This window comes from Microcaecilia unicolor, chromosome 11, assembly GCF_901765095.1.
Source record: "Microcaecilia unicolor chromosome 11, aMicUni1.1, whole genome shotgun sequence".
NCBI classification, from domain to species: domain Eukaryota; kingdom Metazoa; phylum Chordata; class Amphibia; order Gymnophiona; family Siphonopidae; genus Microcaecilia; species Microcaecilia unicolor.
This window is the reverse complement of record NC_044041.1, coordinates 32,287,101-32,309,578: the sequence shown is the minus strand read 5'-3', so window position 1 is coordinate 32,309,578 and position 22,478 is coordinate 32,287,101. Positions and strand designations below refer to the sequence as shown.

The window sequence follows — 22,478 nt, the reverse complement described above, 5'->3', positions numbered from 1 at the left end:
CAATACCCCTATTGAGCAGAAACGGAAGAGGGTCAGGAGTGAATCTGGTGATTTGTATACATCACCTTTGCGCCTAAGCAACCATGACCAGAAAGGAAAAGGAGCAGAGAACCTCATTCTCTACCTGAGGAAACATTTCCATCTCCAGTAGATCCTCCACATGGCAGTACCTCTGTTTTTTTTTAGAAGAACTTTGGAGGAAAGATGTCAAGAACAAGAATCCATACTCTTACCCGCCCTCCAGAGGGAGATATCCTCCTCCCCCCCAGAGAGAGGTTTCCACAGAGGGGTAGGGGCAGAGGGGTGTACAGAGGACCACACATACAGCATTACAGCAAGGAGAGGTTCCATTACGACAACCAATGGAGATGACCATTCTAATCTTTAATTTGTCCAACACGGATCTTACAGAACCAGAAATGAAGGTCCTTCAGAAAGGGCTTTCTTTTGTACCTACGGTTAAGTATAATGCATTTCAGACAAGAGTTGACTTGTTCAAATTTAACTGGAAATTGCAGATCCTACATGCTTTCTCCAACAGTTCCAGTCCCTACCTTGACACTTCAGTTAAAAAACCTTCATCCTGGGTCCCCTCTGGCCCCATAAATCCACTAATTTAAGCATTCAGTTCGTGCGTAGAGTAAGATATTTCAAAATTTGAGAAAAAGAAACACCCACAATATTTTAACACCACTAGGATCGAAAAGAAGGCCAAAAGACATCTTAAGCAGAACCAGGATGTGGTGATTAAATCGGCAGATAAGGGAGGCGGAGTGGTGGTGATGAACCACACTGATTACAATTCACAGATCGGGAATTCTACAAGTCAAACATCTGGTAATACCTACAATTTATGTGTTACCAAAAATACATAAGACCTTGGTGAACCCACCCGGCAGGCCGATTGTCTCTGGCAATGGATTTGTGCTTGAACCCCTCTCTATTTTTTGTGGACTTTTTCTTCAGACCATTCATTCCATCATTTGTACGTGACATCACTGACATGACCAATAGTCTGCAAGACTATGACGGTCCGCTACTCAATGCCATTATGGTCACACTAGACTAGAGTCCCTCTACACTAACATCCCTCAGTTTGAAGCTTTGGACATCATAGAGAGGACTTTTCACCAAAGGACTACACATAGAAGAATTCCAAACCATCTCGTACTCCCTTTGCAACCTTGGTCCTCACTAAGAATTATTTTTCCTTTCAGAACACATTTTACCAGATTAAGGGCACAGCCATGGGGTCAGCCATGGCACTGACATTGCCAATCTCTAAGTTTGGGAATTTCGAACAGGAGCATTTGGAGTCCAGCACATTTAGAGAACGCATTAGAATATACAAGAGATGTATAGACAATATTTTCATTTTGTGGCAAGGCGATGAGGATACTCTTCGGACCTTCCACAGTTGGCTCAACTCCATGAATCCTATATTTAAAATGGAATGCAGTACAGATGCCATTCACTTTCTAGACCTTACTATTTCTAAAGATCAATATTTCTTCAAGACAACCATTTACCATAAGCCCACAGGTAGAAATGCCGTCTTGCACCACGCCAGTTACCACAATCCTTCCCTTAAGAAAAATCTACCATTGAGTCTGTTCCTCCGGTTACGTAGGATTTGCTGCAACTTTGAGGATTTCAGCATTCAAGCCGAGAACTTAGGTCATAGCTTCCAGAGCAGAGGATATCCAGCCCGATACATTCAGGAAGGATACATGCAGGCCGTCACAGAAGACAGATCTACTCTACTCCAACAAGCGAAACAAAAGATGGTGCCAGATATAGTCTGTACACTTAGATATTCTTCTGTGGCTAAATATATACTAAAGGCAATCAGATGAAATTGGCACATCTTAGATGGACTTGAGTGTTTTAGAAGCAAGAAACTAGTGATTGTGTATTCGAGAGAGAAGAACCTAAAGGAACATCTAGTACCGTTTATGCTAACCAGAACCCAGCCTCTTCATCTCGGCCATCATCGCTGTGGCAGATGCAGTGTTTGCAGTCACTCTCTCGATACAACTGTTTTTACACATCCGGTGGCATCAAGGAAACATCATCGCCACCATATCTCAGATTGCAACACCTCTAGTGTCGTTTACGTTTGTCAATGTCCATGTCTATATGTTGGTAAGACCACCAGAGCAATCAGGACAAGAATTATAGAACACAGAAGTTGCATCAACAGAAGAAAGTGCACCTATTGTCAGTCATTGGAAAACAGGCAATTATACCATCTCTGATCTCTCCTATTTGGTCTTCAAGGTGTTTCAACCCAACACGAGAAGGGGAAATATGGACAATCCTTTATTAAGGGAGGAACAAAGACTGATATTTGAGTTGCAAACATTAGCACCCTCAGGACTTAATAGTGATGTAGATTACAGTTTTTTCGTATGATGTGGTTCATGTATAAATTCTACATCAGACTTCTACACAAATAATGCTTACATACTCCCATGGATATACAGAATTTTTCGTTATTTGATATGTATCGATCAACAGCTTGTGGTTCTTTATTTATATATATATATATATATATATATATATATATATATATATATAGTTAACCATTTTATTATAGTTGCACATGATCTGTTTTTTAATACACATTCTATTAGGTCTCCCCGGTTATTTTATGATGTTTTTTTAATGACATTCCTCATCAACAGTATCCACTGCTACCTCTTTATTTAACCTGCCCTGATGGTTACATTGTTCCATATATATAATATATATATATATAAATTTTTATCAGCACATTCCATTCAATATATCAGGTAATCACGCTATTTGAGTCATACACGATATGCTCCCTATGCTTTTTCTGTCATTTGATTATATTCTTTAAATTTCTCAATCAGCATTTGTGTTTACCGTTCCACTGTTCTCTCAGCATGTATACTATTTTATGTCATTACTTGTTTTATTTTCGTATTCACCATATTTATTCATTTTTGTATTACTGTCTGCCTGCAATGAGCATTTCTCATATTTATTTAATTTCGTTGTTTACATCCTTTTCTCCTGTTTCCACTCAGATGTACATGTTCTAGTCGTTTGCATTACACTTTTTTCTACACAGATTGTTTACACTCATTAAACTCATTCATTCATTGTGTTTCCATCTATGTGGCAGTTTTCCTCCGTTATCCCACACAAGAATATACATACGAAAAGTGACATCTGCTGTTGCATCATCTCATTAAAATTCAAAAGATCTCACTTCCGACCCTTTTTGGCGCCTTTTTTCTTTTATATTGGCGTCTCTTTTCCTTGCCTCTGTTTTATGCTTATACTCTGCAGCAAGAGCTGTATAATTTTGTTTGCGCTTTTCCGTATGAGATCTGGCGATTGAGCTGAATTACGTACCTTTGAGATTGCACATTTTCAGGTCTTTTTCAAGGTAAAACATTGCCATTTGCATTATGGTTGCAGGATGGTAATTGGTGTCTTACTTTTTCTGTTCTCATCTCTCCGTGATATCCATATTATATTATCATAGCATATTCTTCCATGGTATTCCCGTCGTATCAACATTAGCGGATTTACCCTTCCCTATCTTCTCTATACCGCCAACAACGTTTTCACAGTTTGTTTGGTGACTCGTGCAATCAGTCGATATATACGTTACTTACTTTCCCCTTCTCAGTTGTTTTATTTCATTTCTTGTGACCTAGGTAGTCAACTGATGCAAACATCGGTCTGTCTCACCATCTCCATTTATCTCAGCTATAACACTACTGTTTGCTGTGACCTATGTAGTCAATCAATGTAAATGTCTTTTTTTCTTCTTTTCTCCCCGTCTCTCTTTACCATAGTTGTATCCCAGTCACTACACTTCTAGTTGATACATCTTAAGGGTTCACCTTTTCCTGTATACCAGTTCGTGCAGAGCATTTCCCCTGCCAAAATTCGTTCATTCATATCGGCTTTGTTACTCCATATTATTCTCTTTTGTTCTCATATACTTTTTACAGTGCCAATCGCTGTCAAACATTCGCTGTATGTATATATGCATAGACATATATTTTCTTTTACAGACCACCCAATCTCTCAGACGAATTCCTTTTGATTACACCACACAAAGGTCAGTTTTTTTTTTAATCTTGTTTGTCTTTCAGTTACGTTTGTACAATTGATCTTATCTCAAATACACACATCACGGCTGCTCACTTCCCTGTTGAAGTAATGCATTAGTAAATCTTCGCAAGTTTTACAACCTAAATGTGCCTTACAAATTAAATGTAACTATACATATTGTCCTTGCATTTACAAGTTTTTTTTTAATAAGGTATTCTTAAGCATAGGCATTTTATACCGTGTATTCAGCTTACACCATTATTTGTCACTTTATCCAAATTGTAATATGTGTTCATTGTTTTTAATGATAGATATTTATTTAGATTTTGCTCACACCTTTTTTAGTAGTAGCTCAAGGTGAGTTACATTCAGGTACACTGGATATTTCTCTGTCCCAGGAGGGCTCACAATCTAAGTTTGTACCTGAGGCAATGGAGGGTTAAGTGACTTGCCCAAGATCACAAGGAGCAGCAGTGGGATTTGAACCGGCCACCAAGACCGGTGCTCTAACCACTAGGCCACTCCTCCACGCTTATTCTTTGGGATTCTACATGGAATGTTGCTACTCAGAGATTCTGCACGGAATCTTGTTACTCTTTAGGATTCTAGAATCTTGCTATTTATTTGGATTTTGCTCACACCTTTTCAGTAGTAGCTCAAGGTGAGTTACATTCAGGTACTCTGGATATTTCTCTGTCCCAGGAGGGCTCACAATCTAAGTTTGTACCTGAGGCAATGGAGGGTTAAGTGACACCCAAGATCACAAGGAGCAGCAGTGGGATTTGAACCGGCCACCTCTGGATTGCAAGACCGGTGCTCTAACCACTAGGCCACTGGTCATTTTTAAACATGTTATTTAATAGTATGTCTCAAGTGTAATACAATATGATTTTATGTTATCGTGATTATATTTCATTTTTTTAATATTTTCCTCCTGTTTTCCAGCTCACTTATGCTTTAAAAGTTTCCCATTTATCACATATGTTTTATATATTTATATATATAATCTGTATTATTTATGTACTTATCATACAGATTATTTTATATGGTCCCAGACTCCTGAGGCAGGCCTGTGGCTGAAACACGGATCTGTGTTGAGTCTGTAATAAAGGTTTTCTCATTTTACCCTCCTGTCCCAGTCTCTGGAGTCATTGGTCCACTTCCCTGTCCCCCCCCCCCCCCCCCCCCCCCCCCCCCCCCTTTTTTTTTTTTTTTTGTCTTTTTGATTTGTGGGATTTTTCTGTTCATCCACTTAGGTGGATTAACTGTCCCTACTTCACTTCTCTGACTACATTGCATACATGTATATATAATTTTTAATATGTTTTGTATGGGCGTTTATATCGTGTTTATTTATTTATTTATTTATACTCTGCACTTTCCCACTCATGGCAGGCTCAATGCGGCAGGCAATGGAGGGTTAAGTGACTTGCCCAGAGTCACAAGGAGCCGCCTGTGCAGGGAATCAAACACAGTTCCTTAGTTCCCCAGGACCAAAGTCCACCACCCTAACCACTAGGCCATGTACATGTAGATACTCTGAAACTTGCAGCAGGCACATTTTTTGCTGAAACATGGATCGTGTCAAGTCCATTGTATGAGTTTTCAATAAATGCTTTTGACTACAATCGTACCTCTGGAATTCTGCCAGGTTTGATTGTCCGACGTCTCTTCCCTAGTTCAGTGCACAGCACTTGCCCACTGAGCCAGTCAACAACTTTTAAAATATTGGAACGTGAGATCACGCCCATCAAGATTATAGTTGTACATTTACAAATGCATATGGAACAGGTCTTAATATTCAAAAGAGCCAAAGTAAGCCGAGCCAGCATGAAATAGTGGTCTTTGTGGGCTGGTGCAGTGGGTAAAACAACAAAGCCACTGCTCTCACTACAGCTTTCCCAGAATCAGTAAAATTGCTTGAAGAACATTTAGTAGGTTAACATGGTGAGCTACTTCTTTATCCAAATGTTTATATCCCACAGAATCATGTAGAATAACTCTTATAGTAGGAAAGCGCATCTAAAAATTGAATTTTATGTTGCATAGAGGTGTATTTTCAAAGCACTTAGAATTACAATTTTGTAAGTTGTGGTTTGAAAATGAGCCCCAAAGTGAACACTCGGGCATTCCAAGGTGGATTGGGAGGAAGTGTAAAAGCAAAAATAGATTTTTGACTATTAGCTATACCTCTGTTCTCTCATTCAAACTAAAATAGTAGCTATTGACATGAACATGAATCCTTAATCTTTGAGATATTAATGTAACGTTTGGTAGCAGGGGATGAGAATTGAGTGCTTTTTCTTTGTCCCTTTACCCTGCTCTTTGTTCTAAAAAATGGATTTGTGAAACAATCCCATAATCATAGGGAAAAAAATAATAATTATGGTGCGTTTTACTACGGAGTAGCAAAATGTACCCTTAGCGTGTGTGCTGTTAGATGGGTTTGTCCTGGGTGGTAAGGCCATTTTGCTGCAGCCATAAACTGGCAGCTTTTCCATCTTTTGTATTAATGACCATGCGCTAATGTTGCCATTAAAAAAAAAAAAATTACCATGTGAGCACTTGCTACCACTCATTTTGTTGACAGTAAGGGTTCACATAGTAATTCTGCGTTAACCAGTTAGCACATGATTTTGTAGCTGCACTAAGGGGCCCATTTTCAAAATTGTGCCAAAATTTGGCCGGTACTGTGGGTGCACGTTTTGGACGCGCACTGGATCATTTCTCCACCATGTCTGGAAAAAAGGTGGGGTTTTTTGGGCCAGAAATTGGACGTGCGGCAAAATTAAAACAAGTGCACATATGGCCTTAGCCTTTAATGCTACCCGTTAACTTAGCAGTAAGGGCTCATGCGTTACCTGCGCGGTAACTGTTTAGCGCATGCCAACTGCCGATTACCGCTGGAGACACCCCTGCAGTAGAAAATTATTTTCTACTGCGGGTTTTCATTGCGCGCCAAACTTGGAATTACCGCCCGGCGCACATGCTAGCCAGGCAGTAATGCCGATTTGATGCGCGCTGCATGTGCATAGGCCCTTACATGCCTTTGTAAAAGCGCTCCTACCTGATTAGTGCAAGAAAACCCCTCCCCATACACACACTCCTGAAAAAAAAATATTGAAATATTTTTTTACCATATGGATTAGTATTACTGCAGGACACCTGAGCACATCCGTGGTACACCATTTTAAGCTGGGTAAAAGGGCCCCTATATTTGTATTGCCCATATCCCCCGGATTCTATAAACGGTGACTAAAGTTGCGCATGCAACTTAATTGCTTAACAAGCTAATCAATGCCAATAATTGGCCATTGACAAGCAATTATCAACAATAAAATTCATGTGTGCAACTTTCTAAGCATATTCTTTAAAGTGACGCGCATAAATTCTAATGTGTGGATCGTAAAAGGGGTGTGGCTTTGGGAGGGGCATGGGCAGGGTCATAGGCATTTCTAAAAAGTACACACACTGTTATAGAATACACCCGATCTGGTATTTAAACCAGGTTTTAGTTCAAGTATATTTGAGTTTACATGAACAAACATAGCAAATGAGAAGAGGCACCCATCCAACTACATCAGACCCCCCCCCCCCCCCCCCACTTAACAATAACAGGAACTCGTATAACAAGTAAGGCACCTTCCAAGTCCACATAATAAATCTACTGACAGAGGAGAGCCTGGGATCTTATTACACCAGGTTTTAGTTGCCTACATTTTAGTCGTGGGGACAGGCGGTACACGTATACTATAAACCGCACCTAACTTTAGGTGAGGTTTATAGAATAATGCTAAGCGTGGGTTGGTTGGGTTTTTTTTTGGCACAATGTTTAGGCACCATTTATAGAATGTAGTTCATTTAGGGGTAATTCAATAATTGGGCACCCCAAAGTAGGCACCAAGGGGTAGAGTACTGAGCATAATTTCTATAACAGCATGTGCCAAGATTTCATTATGGAAATACTAGCTTAAGTTGGTATCTACAATCTATATTTAGCCACGCCCACTTCCACCCGATCAGTAGCAGTTGTAAACGCAGGCACCTAAATGTAGCACTACAGTGTGTAAAGTTACATGTGTAAATTGAGGTCCTGCCCATGTCCCTCCCCTGTGAATACGCCATTGCGTATAAGCGCTAGGTGAGTTGTATGTGTTGGCTATAGAAGAGAGCTGATCGCACGCATGCCATTAACCACATAAGTGCTATTATTCTCTCATTTTAGAGCGCAAATGGTGCTAACATAGAATGAGGAGGAAGGGTATGGTAATGTTATTGCAGAGCACCTAGGTCAAGAGGCCAAGTAGCCACTTATTTAGTCACTATGTAAAATACAAGGGGTAAGTGGCAAAAATTGTGCCTTGGATGAAGGTGTGAACACACTGCTGAGGGGCAAATGGTCCTGTGTAGATTACAATCCCTGCTGAGCCAGTTTGTATTATTTCTTTGGCTCTGTTATTACTATTGGGATGTTTTCTTTTTATTTTGTATCCTGCTCTGGATAAGGGCAGTTTATAAATAATATAAATGAAATGGCAGAACTTGCAAACTCTGCCCAAAGTTGCCCAGACTTCACCCTTACTACTACTATACTACTATTTGACATTTATAGAGCGCTACTAGGGTTACGCAGCGCTGTACAATAAACAAACAATGACCGTCCCTGCTCAAAGGAGCTTACAATCTAGAGGACAAGACGGACAAGGAGAGCAGACAATCAGTAGTTGGAACAGTCTAGGTTACTAGGTACAATGTTAGGTTCTGAAAGCGACATTGAAGAGGTGGGTTTTGAGTAGAGATTTGAAGATGGACAGTGAGGGTGCTTGGTGTATGGGCACAGGGAGTCTTGAATGCTTATGTTAAAAGTACAGGCATTAATGCTAGCATATGCATTTTTACACCTGGCACTGTTGTGTAGTTTATTTTATTTATTTATTTTTGTTACATTTGTACCCCGCGCTTTCCCACTCATGGCAGGCTCAATGCGGCTTACATGGGGCAATGGAGGGTTAAGTGACTTGCCCAGAGTCACAAGGAGCTGCCTGTGCCTGAAGTGGGAATCGAACTCAGTTCCTCAGGACCAAAGTCCACCACCAGGCCACTCCTCCACTGTTGCTACTATTTGAGATTCTACATGGATTACCAATGTGGCCGCGCAGGCTTCTGCTTCTGTGAGTCTGACGTCCTGCACGTACATGCAGGACATCAGACTCACAGAAACAGAAGCCTGCGCAGCCTTCTACATGGAATGTTGCTAGTGGAATAGCAACATTCCATGTAGAATCTCCAATAGTAGCAACATTCCATGTAGAATCTCCAATAGTATCTATTTTATTTTTGTTACATTTGTACCCCGCGCTTTCCCACTCATGGCAGACTCAATGCGGCTTACATGGGGCAATGGAGGGTTAAGTGACTTGCCCAGAGTCACAAGGAGCTGCCTGTGCCTGAAGTGGGAATCGAACTCAGTTCCTCAGGACCAAAGTCCACCACCAGGCCACTCCTCCACTGTTGCTACTATTTGAGATTCTACATGGATTACCAATGTGGCCGCGCAGGCTTCTGCTTCTGTGAGTCTGACGTCCTGCACGTACATGCAGGACATCAGACTCACAGAAACAGAAGCCTGCGCAGCCTTCTACATGGAATGTTGCTAGTGGAATAGCAACATTCCATGTAGAATCTCCAATAGTAGCAACATTCCATGTAGAATCTCCAATAGTATCTATTTTATTTTTGTTACATTTGTACCCCGCGCTTTCCCACTCATGGCAGGCTCAATGCGTCTTACATGGGGCAATGGAGGGTTAAGCAACTTGCCCAGAGTCACAAGGAGCTGCTTGTGCCTGAAGTGAGAATTGAACTCAGTTCCTCAGTTCCCCAGGACCAGAGTCCACCACCCTAACCACTAGGCCACTCCTCCACTCTTAGTGTTTTAGAACACTTTACATATATCACAAATGCATTTACAAAATGACCTAATAAAATCCAGCTTAGTCAGACATATTTCAAAGTCATTTTCTTCCTTTAACTTCCTCTTCCCTTAACTTCCATCTCCCAATCTGAATTTTATTTAATGTTTCAAAACAGCAACACTGTTTAGTCCCTTTTACAATGCACCAGTAAAGCCAGATTACAATATTTACCCACAGATTACTGACTTTATTTCCCCCTTCCCTCATTCTATCACACATTTAAAATATTAAGAAGTGAACTTCAAGCCTCATAGATAACAACCTGGCACTGTATATAAGAAAAGGACAAGTCCATTATTAACACCAAGGAACCGAATCTGAACATACATATAAAAAGAGGCGAGAGAGTCTGATTCTTAGGAGCCTTTATTATAACACTATGCAAGATGTTAACTGACTGACTGACTGACAAGCAGATTTTAACCAACCTAGTGAAGCACCATGGACCAAGACCTCCCTTACTCCTTGTGTTCACTAAACAGTGTTTATAAATCACATACACCCATGTGTTCCCTAGTGAGCAATGGAAAATACTCAAACTGTAAATGCAGGAAGAAACTGGTGTAATCAATGGGTAAATCTAAACAAAACACCAGTCAAAATAGGCAATGCCACAGTGATAGTATTGTCTATAGGAGAAACCCCTCAGAACCTATCGGACCTTCGGTCCTAGGTATACAACTTGCCAAATGATATGACCGTTGATAGTTTCTATCATGGGGGTTTTTGTTTTTCTCCAAATTATTTTTTTCTTTCTAACATGCAACTAAAATGCCTCAAATATACAACTTGAACTATTTTCTAAATAGTAATGCTGAAAGCGCCAATGCGAGCAAAAATACACACTGCTCAAAATCAAAGCAATGGAAATAGCACTTAGCTTTGTGTCCTAACTTTATGCGCAGAGTTAACCGAGCACTGGTCTGAATAGCAGCTAGTGCCCAATTAACTTCAGGATCAGTCCCCATATCCGGATATTCAATGCCAAGAACAGTGTTGTTGAAAGTACTAGGTCAAAATACTTAAAAGTAAAAATAAATGTATATTTTGAAGAACACGTTAAAAAATTTACTTGTGAAAGTAAAAAATTTAATAATATAGTAAAAATACCTTAACTACAGTGAATGCTACTGTTGTTAACATTTTTAGCCCAACAATTTTATTGCTCTACAATTCAAGCCACTTTGCTTTTAGTAAAACTAAATGCTGAAAATGACTGCCACTCAATTGAACGCGCTTTTGAGTCATTAATCTAGCACAGCTAAAAAGGTGTTTGACGATTGCACTATCAGGAAGTGGATTCTTCAGTCTAATTAAAAAGCTCCTTCAAATCAGGCCAGGCCACGATATTACTGATGTCTTTTGACATACATGGTCTGCAGGTATTGATCAAGGGAATTTCTGTCTGAAACACTTTACTTCCTTATAGCAAAGAATGCTTTATCATCATGATTGTTATTAACATCTGCATTAGTAGTAGTGCTGTCTAATTCAGCACTTGCGTCTTCAATTTGTTATTGATTGTCATGCTGTCCAATTACAGAGAAGGCTTTTACATTGTCAATTGTTGTTCTAACACTTTTTCTTCTGATGGCAAACGCTGAATATATTCAAGAACTGATGCAATGATGTCAAATGTATGGAAACTCTTCAGTCTTATGGCCAAACGGACTATATTAATCCAGTGGATATTCACTCCAATGTAAAACTTTCCATGAGATGTCCAGCAGTCTGTTGTGGTAGAGAGATATATCTGTTCACCAAGAATTGCAACCAGCTTCAGCTCCGCTTCAAAGTGACTGAACTCTTCACTGGTCTGTTTGACTGGAGCCTAGTAACCAGTTCATCAAGAACAGTCAACTCTACTGTTCTCATAGAGGGGCATAATCAAACGCGAACGCCTATGTGTAAGAACGTCCATCTCTGAGAACGGGTCTGTGAAGGGGCGGACTGAACTGTATTTTCAAAAAAAATGGACGTCCATCTTTTTTTTCGAAAATACATTGGATTAGGGTGTTTTTTTGAGCTGGGCATTTTTTTTTAGCGATAATCGAAACCGAAGCGTCCCAGCTCAAAAACGACCAAATCCAAGGCATTTGGTCATGGGAGGGGCCAGCATTCGTAGTGCACTGGTCCCCCTGAGATGCCTCTATGCCAGCCTCAAATATCATACCTAGCTCCAGAGCAATTTTACTTTACTTTAGTTGGTGCTGCGCGGGACCCATGCAGAGAGGAAAAATCGGAAGAAAAAAAAAAACAAGCAAGCAAGTGCAGTCAGGGACGTCCAAATTAAAAGATAGTAAAAGGGGGAATCGAACCAGCAACCTTCTGATTACAAGTATTTTTTCACGGAGAGGGTGGTGGACGCTTGGAATGCCCTCCCACGGGAGGTGGTGGAGATGAAAACGGTAACGGAGTTCAAACATGCGTGGGATATGCATAGAGGAATCCTGTGCAGAAGGAATGGATCCTCAGAAGCTTAGCTGAAATTGGGTGGCGGAGCAGTTGGGGGGAAGAGGGGGTGGTGGTTGGGAGGCGAGGATAGGGGAGGGCAGACTTATACGGTCTGTACCAGAGCCGCTGATGGAGAGGGGGTGGTGGTTGGGAGGCGAGGATAGGGGAGGGCAGACTTATACGGTCTGTACCAGACTGATGGGAGGCGGGACTGGTGGTTGGGAGGCGGGAAATACTGCTGGGCAGACTTATATGGTCTGTGCCCTGAAAAGGACAGGTACAAATTCAAGGTAAAGTATACACATATGAGTTTGTCTTGGGCAGACTGGATGGACCATGCAGGGCTTTTTCTGCCGTCATCTACTATGTTACTATGTAAGCTCAGTGGTCTAGCCAGTGCACCACTGATTAGAAATCCTTCCCTTTCCATTAAGTCTCTCCAAGTTTCTGTCAGCCAATCACAGCTCATTTAGCTGACATCTGTGTCAGCTAAACAGCGGTGATTGGCTGACAGAAACTTGGAGGGACTTAATGGAAAGGGAAGGACAGCTAAGCACCTGAATAATGTGGCTCACTGGCTGGAGCACTGAGCTTGTAATCAGAAGGTTGCTGGTTCAATTCCCCCTTTTACTATCCTGGTAATTTAGACGTCCCTGACTGCACTTGCTTGTTTTTTTTTTTTTTTTTCTTCCGATTTTTCCTCTCTGCATGGGTCCCGCACAGCACTAACTAAACTAAAATTACTTCAGGGACCTGCATACTGCTGTCATGGAGCTGGGGATGACATTTGAGGCTGGCTTCCAAGTTGGAAAAAAAGTGTTTAACGTTCGGTTTTTTTTGGTGGGAGGGGGTTAGTGACCACTGGGGGAGTCAGGGGAGGTCATCCCCGGTTCCCTTCAGTGGTCATCTGGTCATTTAGGGCACTTTTTTGGGACCTGTTCATGAAAAAAACGGGTCCAACAAAAGTGACCTAAATTCTCTCTGAAAATGCCTTTCTTTTTTCCATTATCGGCCGAGCACACACATCTCTGCTCAGCCGGTAACCACGCCTCAGTCCCGCCTTCACCACGCCTCCGACACGCCCCCATCAACTTTATTCATTCCCGCAACGGAGTGCAGTTGGAAACACCCAAAATCGGCTTTCGATTATACCGATTTGGGCACCCGCGTGAGAAAGACGTCCATGTCCAGATTTAGGTCGGAATATAGGCGTTTTTCTCTTTCGATTATAAGCAGGATAGGCTATATTCCCTGAACACCAAAATTTAAGATGAGATGATCCACTGATTGTGTGATGATGAGGTTTGGAGTAGCAAAATCCTGTTCCAGGTTTTGGTGTTTCATTTAGTTTACTGAGGAATCATTATGTAGGTCTCTCTGCCACTTTTACTTTTAATTGCAAGCATCAGACGTTAACTAGGTAAAAACAGTAAAAATTGGTAAAATTATTACTTTGGTAAAAGTAAAGTGACATTTTCTTGTACTTCTTTACAAGTGAAAATGACAAAATGTTTACTTAAATATAGTAACTAGTTACATTTACTTAGTTACTACACAACACTGGCTGGGAGCCGTGCTTGCCCAGCCTTTGAATAGGCAGGGTTAGTTCAGCTCACGGCCGTGTGTGGCTTACAAGCCACTTACTGCTGTAGGTCAAATATTACCCCTTTAGACTTTCATGTAGTTTATTCCTAAGTATGATTTATGATGCACTGTTAATGAGCTCTTAAGATGCCTCTCTTATATGCAGTATGGTCTCAATTATCCGACAAACAGGACCGACCTGTTGCCTAAGTAAAACGTCAGATAATACGGAAAACAATGCATAAAGGCGTTCCTGATTTTCAAAAATTGTTTTAAAAACAAAGATTTTTAATAGAAATAAATACAATGATATCATCGAGGGGTCTGTTAGATATGCTGGATGCTCATTTTAGCAAAAGATCAGATAATTGAGACTGTACTATTTATTTTTGGATTAGGTTCTTTGGTGTTAATAAAGGACCTTTTTTTGTTGTTGATTTTACAAGGTATCACATATTTGGAGTTTGGTGAGGTTTTGACTGTTTTAAGAGCCGTTTCCATATCATCAAGCTGATCAATCCATAGACTGGTGGGTTGTGTCCATCTACCAGCAGGTGGAGATAGAGAGCAAACTTTTGCCTCCCTATATGTGGTCATGTGCTGCCGGAAACTCCTCAGTATGTTCTCTATCTCAGCAGGTGGTGGTCACACACAGCAGCAGCTCTGGCTAGGCCTCCAAGCCTAATTTTTAGGTTTTGTTGAGTGCCTGGGGTTGAGGGCTCTTTTGAGCAAGTGCAAACCTGGTGGTGCCAGGTCCCTCCTTTTCTCCCCCCTCCCGCTGGCTCCGTTAAAAAAAAAAAAAAAAAAAAATTTAAACGTCCTTAAAGGCGTTTATTTCGACGTTTATTTAAACGTTCATTGCAGCTACTCACTGGGACACCAGTTCGTTACAGCTCGGAGCGGACAGCAGGTAATTTTTACCTTTTTATAGCGGGCAGGGGGTTCCCCGATCCTTCTCCTCGTGGCATATGGCGTCGGAGGGCGAGGGCGCAAAGGGTCGCTCCCCGGATCGCTTGAGCGCTTCTAGAGGGGATGCGGGGGTCTTACAGCCTGATTCGCCCTTGTTGGGTGACAGTTTCGTGACCGATGAATGTCCCGGTCCTTCCTCCGGCGTGGCGGTTTTTCCCGCCATAAACGCCCATCCCCCGCTCCTCGCCTCCGCCATCTTGGCCGGCCACGCGGCTCGGACGGCTTCTTCGTGGGCCGCCCTTGAGATTGGAGACATTAATGCCATGAACGCCCTTAATTTGGGCGACGGCACAAAAGCGGCTAAAGTTAAGCGCCGTTCTTCCCGCGCGGCTCCTTCGCGGAGTGTCGCGCCGGACGCCATTTTGGATGCGCAGCATGTCTCTCCCCCGCTCTTGCGAGCGCCGGTTGAGGGTGCGTCTAGGGCTGTTGCCCAGGCTGCGGAAGTGCACAGTCTGGGGGGTTTCTCCCCCGAGTTTGTTTTGCTGCTGCATCAGGCTTTCCTCATGCAAAACGCTGCCCCTGCTCCCTCGTCTGGTAAAGAGGTTGAGGTTCCCAGAGGTAAACGCCCTCGGGTTGATTCCCAGGCCTTGGAGGACTTTGTCTCCTCCGATGTAGATGAGGGCAGCGTGTCTGAGGTCTCCCAACGGTCCTTTGCGGATTCCTTGGAGGAGACGGATCCCCGCTCGGATGGAGCGGATGACCCCTCTGCAGCGCGGCTTTTTAGCCCAGAGGATTTGCCCAACCTGTTGTTACAGGCCATGGACACTTTGAAGATTTCCTCTCCGGAGGACGTCTCTCCCTCAGCCCCTGTTGGCTCTGCCATTATGCTGGGGACGAAGCGCCCGCCTAGAACCTTCCACGTGCATGATGCCATGCACACCTTAATTTCGGCTCAATGGGATGTCCCGGAAGCGAGCCTTAAAGTGGCTAGGGCTATGTCCCGCCTCTATCCTTTGGCTGTGAGTGAACGTGAGGCCTATCTGTGGCCTACCGTGGATTCTTTAATCACTGCGGTGACTAAGAAAACGGCGTTGCCGGTGGAAGGTGGCACGGCCCTAAAGGACGCCCAAGACAGAAGATTGGAGGCGGCCTTAAGGTCGTCCTTTGAGGCGGCTGCTTTAAGTTTGCAGGCCTCAGTTTGCGGCTCCTATGTGGCCAGGGCGTGCCTGACTATGGTGCAGCGGGCTTCCCCCTCGGATCATTCCTTGAGGACTGATTGACCGGCCCTGGAATCGGGCTTAGCCTATTTGGCAGACTTGCTGTATGATGTCTTGAGGGCCTCAGCTAAAGGCATGGCTCAGACAATCTCTGCGCGGCGGTGGCTTTGGCTGAAACATGGGTCTGCTGACCACGCCTCTAAATCCCGCCTGGCTAGATTGCCTTTTAAAGGCAAGCTGCTCTTTGGGGTCGAGCTGGACAAAATCGTGACCGATCTCGGCACGTAAAGGGCAAGAAATTACCAGAGGTCAGGGCTCGGGCTAGTACTCGTCCCGGTACCTCCAGAGGACGGTTGCAGGAAGCCCGTCGGTATCGCCCGGGCAAGTCGGGTTCCTCTGCCCCCTCTTCCTTCAAGAGGAATTTCTCCCCCAAGCAGCATTCCTTTCGCAGAGACCGCCGTCCCGGAGGTGCTCACTCCGGTCCTCCCCAGGGTCTCGTACCCAATGACGGGGCCTTGGTCCACCCCCCAGTGCAGATTGGAGGACAGCTGTCCTCGTTTCTGGGCGAGTGGACCACAATAACTTCAGACGCGTGGGTGCTGGAAGTCATCAGAGACGGCTACAAGCTAGAGTTCTGCCGACCCTTAAAAGACGGGTTTGTACTCTCCCCCTGCAAGTCTCCGGTCAAAGCTGTGGCAGTGCAGCAGACCTTGGACAATCTGATCCGCCTGGGCGCGGTCGTTCCTGTGCCAGAAAGTCAGCTTGGCAAGGGACGTTACTCCATTTACTTTGTGGTACCAAAGAAAGGAGGTTCTGTCCGGCCTATCCTCGACCTCAAAGGGGTCAATCGGGCCTTGAAAGTGCGGCACTTTCGCATGGAGACTGTCCGCTCTGTTATAGCGGCAGTGAAGGCAGGAGAGTTCTTGGCTTCCTTGGACATCAAGGAAGCGTACCTGCATATTCCCATCTGGCCTCCTCATCAACGCTTTCTGCGTTTTGCAGTCCTGGGACGACACTTCCAGTTCAGAGCCCTCCCATTCGGGTTGGCTACTGCTCCGCGGACCTTTTCCAAAGTAATGGTGGTCATCGCGGCCTTCCTACGGAAGGAAGGGGTACAAGTCCATCCTTATCTGGACGACTGGTTGATCCGAGCCCCCTCTTATGCAGAGTGCGGCAAAGCTGTGGACCGGGTAGTTGCTCTTTTGAGCTCCCTGGGATGGATCATCAACTGGGAGAAGAGCCAGCTGCGCCCGACTCAGTCCCTGGAGTACCTGGGAGTTCGATTCGACACCCAAGTGGGCAGAGTGTTCCTGCCAGACAATCGGATTGTCAAACTTCAGGCTCAGGTGGACCAGTTCCTGGTAGCCTCTCCTCTTCGGGCTTGGGACTATGTGCAGCTGTTGGGCTCTATGACGGCCACGATGGAAGTAGTGCCCTGGGCCAGGGCTCATATGAGACCACTTCAACACTCTTTGCTGCAGCGCTGGACTCCGATGTCGGAGGATTATGCTGTGCGACTTCCCTTGGACCCAGCAGTGCGCAAGGCGCTGAGCTGGTGGATGCAGACAGACAAGTTGTCTGCGGGAATGCCTCTGGTGACCCCAGAGTGGATTGTCGTCACGACGGACGCCTCCTTGTCGGGCTGGGGAGCCCACTGCTTGGGAAGGACAGCGCAGGGGCTCTGGTCTCCTGCAGAGGCAAAGTGGTCTATCATCCTCCTGGAACTCAGAGCCATTCGGTTGGCGCTTTTGGAGTTCATCCCGGTACTGGTGTTGAAGCCTGTACGGGTACTGTCGGACAATGCCACGGCTGTGGCCTATGTCAACCGCCAGGGAGGTACCAAGAGCGCCCCTCTAGCCAAGGAGGCTATGAATCTTTGCCAGTGGGCGGAAGCGAACCTGGAGCAGCTTTCAGCGGCCCACATTGCCGGAGTAATGAATGTCAAGGCGGACTTTCTCAGTCGCCATACCTTGGAGCCCGGAGAGTGGCAGCTATTGGCTCAGGCGTTCTTGGACATCACGAAGCGCTGGGGCCAGCCGAGCCTAGATCTAATGGCGTCATCGGCCAATTGCCAAGTGCCGCGCTTCTTCAGCAGAGGACGGGACCCTCGATCCCTGGGAGTAGATGCTCTTCTCCAACAGTGGCCGACACAAGAGCTCCTCTATGTGTTCCCGCCCTGGCCCATGTTGGGCAGGGTGCTAGACCGGGTGGCAAAGCATCCCGGCAGGGTAATCCTGGTGGGTCCGGATTGGCCCAGACGTCCCTGGTATGCGGACTTGATCAGGCTCTCAGTCGACGATCCTCTGCGGCTGCCAGTGGAGCAGGGCCTGTTACATCAGGGTCCTGTGGTGATGGAGGATCCCTCCCCCTTTGGTCTTACGGCCTGGCTATTGAGCGGCAGCGTCTGAGGAAGAAGGGCTTCTCAGACAAGGTCATCGCCACTATGCTGAGAGCGAGGAAGCGCTCTACTTCTACTGCTTACGCCAGGGTTTGGCGTATCTTTGCAGCGTGGTGTGAAGCAGGCTCACTTTCTCCCTTCACTGCTCCAATTGCTTCAGTGTTGGCGTTCCTGCAAGAAGGTCTGGAGAAAGGCCTGTCGCTCAGTTCCCTTAAAGTCCAGGTAGCGGCTCTGGCTTGCTTCAGGGGCCGCCTGAAGGGTGCTTCCCTGGCTTCACAGCCAGATGTGGTGCGCTTTCTCAAGGGAGTTAATCACCTGCGCCCTCCTCTGCACTCAGTGGTGCCTGCGTGGAATCTCAACCTGGTGCTAAGAGCATTGCAGAAGCCGCCTTTGAACCCTTGTCGAGGGCATCTCTGAAAGACCTGACGTTGAAAGCAGTCTTTTTGGTGGCTATCACTTCAGCCAGAAGAGTTTCCGAGCTCCAGGCGCTCTCATGTCGAGAGCCTTTTCTGCAGTTCACTGAGGCAGGAGTGACTATTCGCACAGTGCCTTCCTTCCTGCCCAAGATTGTTTCTCGCTTCCATGTGAATCAGCAGCTCTGTCTCCCTTCCTTTCGTAGGGAGGACTACCCAGAGGAGTACTCTGCTCTTAAATATCTGGATGTGAGACGAATCATCATCAGATACTTGGAAGTGACCAATGATTTCCGGAAATCGGATCATCTGTTTGTCCTGTTTGCAGGTCCTCGTAAGGGTCTGCAGGCTGCTAAGCCTACAGTGGCAAGATGGGTCAAGGAAGCCATTGCAGCGGCTTATGTGGCCGCGGGGAAGGTGCCGCCTATCCAGCTGAAGGCTCACTCCACGAGAGCTCAGGCGGCCTCGATGGCAGAGGCCGGATCCGTCTCCTTGAAAGAGATATGCAAGGCGGCAACTTGGGCTTCGGCTCATACATTCTCCAAGCATTACCGTTTGACTGTGGCTGCACGGGCGGAGGCCCGGTTTGGAGCTTCAGTGTTGAGGTCAGGGATTTCTATGTCCCGCCCTGGGTGAGTACTGCTTCGGTACATCCCACCAGTCTATGGATTGATCAGCTTGATGATATGGAAGGTAAAATTATGTATAATCATACCTGATAATTTTCTTTCCATTAATCATAGCTGATCAATCCATAGCCCCTCCCAGATATCTGTACTGTTTTTATTCTGGTTGCATTTCAGGTTCAAGTTTAGTCTTCAGTTACTTCAGAAAGACTTCGCGTTCAAGTTCTTCCTTCACTTGGATTCTTGAAGAGTTGAGACGAGTTTGTGTTACAGTGAGCTGCTGCATTCCTCTCCCCTCCGTTTTACGGGGCTGGATTGAGACCTAAATTCTGCCGGCACTCCCTCCCGCTTCGTGCGGCTGTAGGGCAGCTTTGTACCCCTCCCGCTTCGGCGGTGTTCGGGTCAATCAGCTCCTCCCGCGGTTGCGGTTGCAGGATAAGCCAGATCCCCCCGCATCGGCGGGTGTGGTGTCCCTCCCCCGCTCCGCGGGGATGAGCTGGACGGATTCCCCTCCCCCACTTGTGTGGGGATGAGCTGGGTTACTTCCCCTCCCCCGTTTCGGCGGTGGTGAGCTGGGCAGAGTGTCCCTTTGTGGGTGTAATTCTCTTAAGTGCTGAGTCCTGCGGATGGAGCTTTGATATCGACATACTGAGGAGTTTCCGGCAGCACATGACCACATATAGGGAGGCAAAAGTTTGCTCTCTATCTCCACCTGCTGGTAGATGGACACAACCCACCAGTCTATGGATTGATCAGCTATGATTAATGGAAAGAAAATTATCAGGTATGATTATACATAATTTTACCTTTACATACATATGTCACCACATATGATAAAAAAACATAACGCTTAGGATTAGTGAAATAATTTTAAGTATCCTCTCATTCTTCTGTTTTAGTGGAGTTTTTTCTGTTCCTTTTGCAGATTACGGTGACAAACTGAACATGGAACTGGGTGAGAAGTACAAGATCGATAAGGAGAACTATCCAGGGTTTTTCTTATTTGTCAATGGAGACCTGGAGAATCCTTTGCCCTACACTGGGGAGATAAAGGCCAGCGCCATTCAGCGTTGGCTGAAGAGTAAAGGGGTATATTTGGGTATGGAGGGTTGCTTGGAAGAGTTTGACAGTCTGGCACTAGAATTTGTGAACACGGTACAGGAGGAAGAACGCCAGAGCCTCCTGAAGAAGGGACAAGCTTGGCTACAAAACATGCAAGAGGGAGAGCAGAAAATGGCTGGGCAGTATCTGAAGATCATGAACAAGATCGTAGAGCAGGGTGATGGCTTTACAGCCGCTGAAGTGGAGCGGATCACCAAGCTGATTAAGAAGGACAAAATGAGTGACGGAAAGAAGCAGGAGCTCCAGCAAAGACTAAACGTCCTGAGTTCCTTCCAGAAGAACCAGCTGAAAGATGAGCTTTAGCAGTTTGAGTAAGGAATCAGCATCCTACCAGCAATTTAAAAAAGTTAAATCAGAAATTCAGACTGCGTGAGGTTACATTCTTCCATTGATCTGGCTACTTTAGGAAAAACTGTGGAAATAACCTGAACAAAGGCAGGGCTTCAACTACCTTCAATTTGTAAGCTTGTTTCTTTAATTTTGTAAGTTCCACATCTCCCCAACAGAAGGTAGGCGTGCCTGGCTTCCAAATACCCTTCTTAAAACATAGTTATATTATTAATTCTTCAAAGGTATAAGAGAGTGCAACCAGATTTTGATAAAAGGAATTTTATGACTTTCAAGATTTACATATTAATTGGGCCTTTGGCTATGATCCACCCAGTTTTTATTATTCAAAGACACACCCCTAGACTCTGAAATAGCTGGCTAACCTTTTTTGCCTTGAGTACAGTTCAGTGCTTTTGAAATTAAAGCATAGGAAAAAAGCAAAATAAATATGCATAGAGCCAGAAGACAGGTTGTGCAAGGCAAAGTGTTTTCTGCAGAATGATGTGTGTTCATTGCAGGTTGTGACCAAAGAGACATCACTGAAGATGGCTGCAATAGCAGCTTTCACGATTAGTTAGGTTGCTGCTCCAGATCATAATCTGCAATGAATGATCTACATCTACTTTGAATTTAGGCTCTGGGGAGGGAGCAGTTCATATTTCATAAGCTGTTCAGAGATTAGGATTTTTTTTTTAACGTTTCTAATTAAGTCCTTGCCCGCTGGATTAAGCTTATCAAACTGAGATGCCAGTTCTACATTCCTGCTGTAGCCTAGTCAACACAAAGCAGCATTTCACTTAAAATGTAGTCTGACTGTAGTATTTGGAAATAAGAATTAATATATGTAGAAATAAAGATTGTTTAATTGTCAAGTTGGTTTACATAATTGTATTTTGAAGTATTTGTCACACTATGAAATGCATTTTCCAGGCCAAGGGAAGTACTTGAATTATTTTTAATTGGAATTTTCCAAGGATTGGAAGTACAAATAAAGTAGAAAGAGTAGCATCAATCAAAATAGCACCATATACAAAATACTTTGTCATATTTGCCATACATTCCTTATGCTGTTCTAAGTTGGAAAGAGAAATAGATACTGGCTCCACCCATTTTTTTTTTTTTAAATTAAATGGCTTCCCTGTTCATATAAACCAAAAAAATGCAACAAACTGACCTGGAAAAGGAGCAGTATCCTAAAAGCAGTCAAGCTTTTAGGTCCTGAGCACCGTGCCCCAAGCATATCTTGGGAGTCAACATTTATCATCATCTAATGTATGACTTTATAGTGTTAGTAGAGTATTGACTAATTAAAAGGTTTATATAAGAAGTGGAAGAGGCCAGTGGCATTCCTG

At 44.4% G+C, this 22,478-nt stretch overlaps 1 protein-coding gene across 1 annotated transcript in view; it reads left to right on the top strand.

The window, feature by feature from the left end:
* ERP29 (endoplasmic reticulum protein 29) overlaps positions 1–22,278 on the top strand; it is a 47,583-nt gene extending 25,305 nt beyond the window's left edge. The window contains exon 3 of the mRNA XM_030219043.1: positions 20,600–22,278. Coding sequence (XP_030074903.1) covers positions 20,600–21,099 — 500 coding nt within the window. The 3' untranslated portion in view covers positions 21,100–22,278. The remainder of the gene's footprint in view (positions 1–20,599) is intronic.
* The last annotated feature ends 200 nt before the right edge of the window (positions 22,279–22,478 follow it).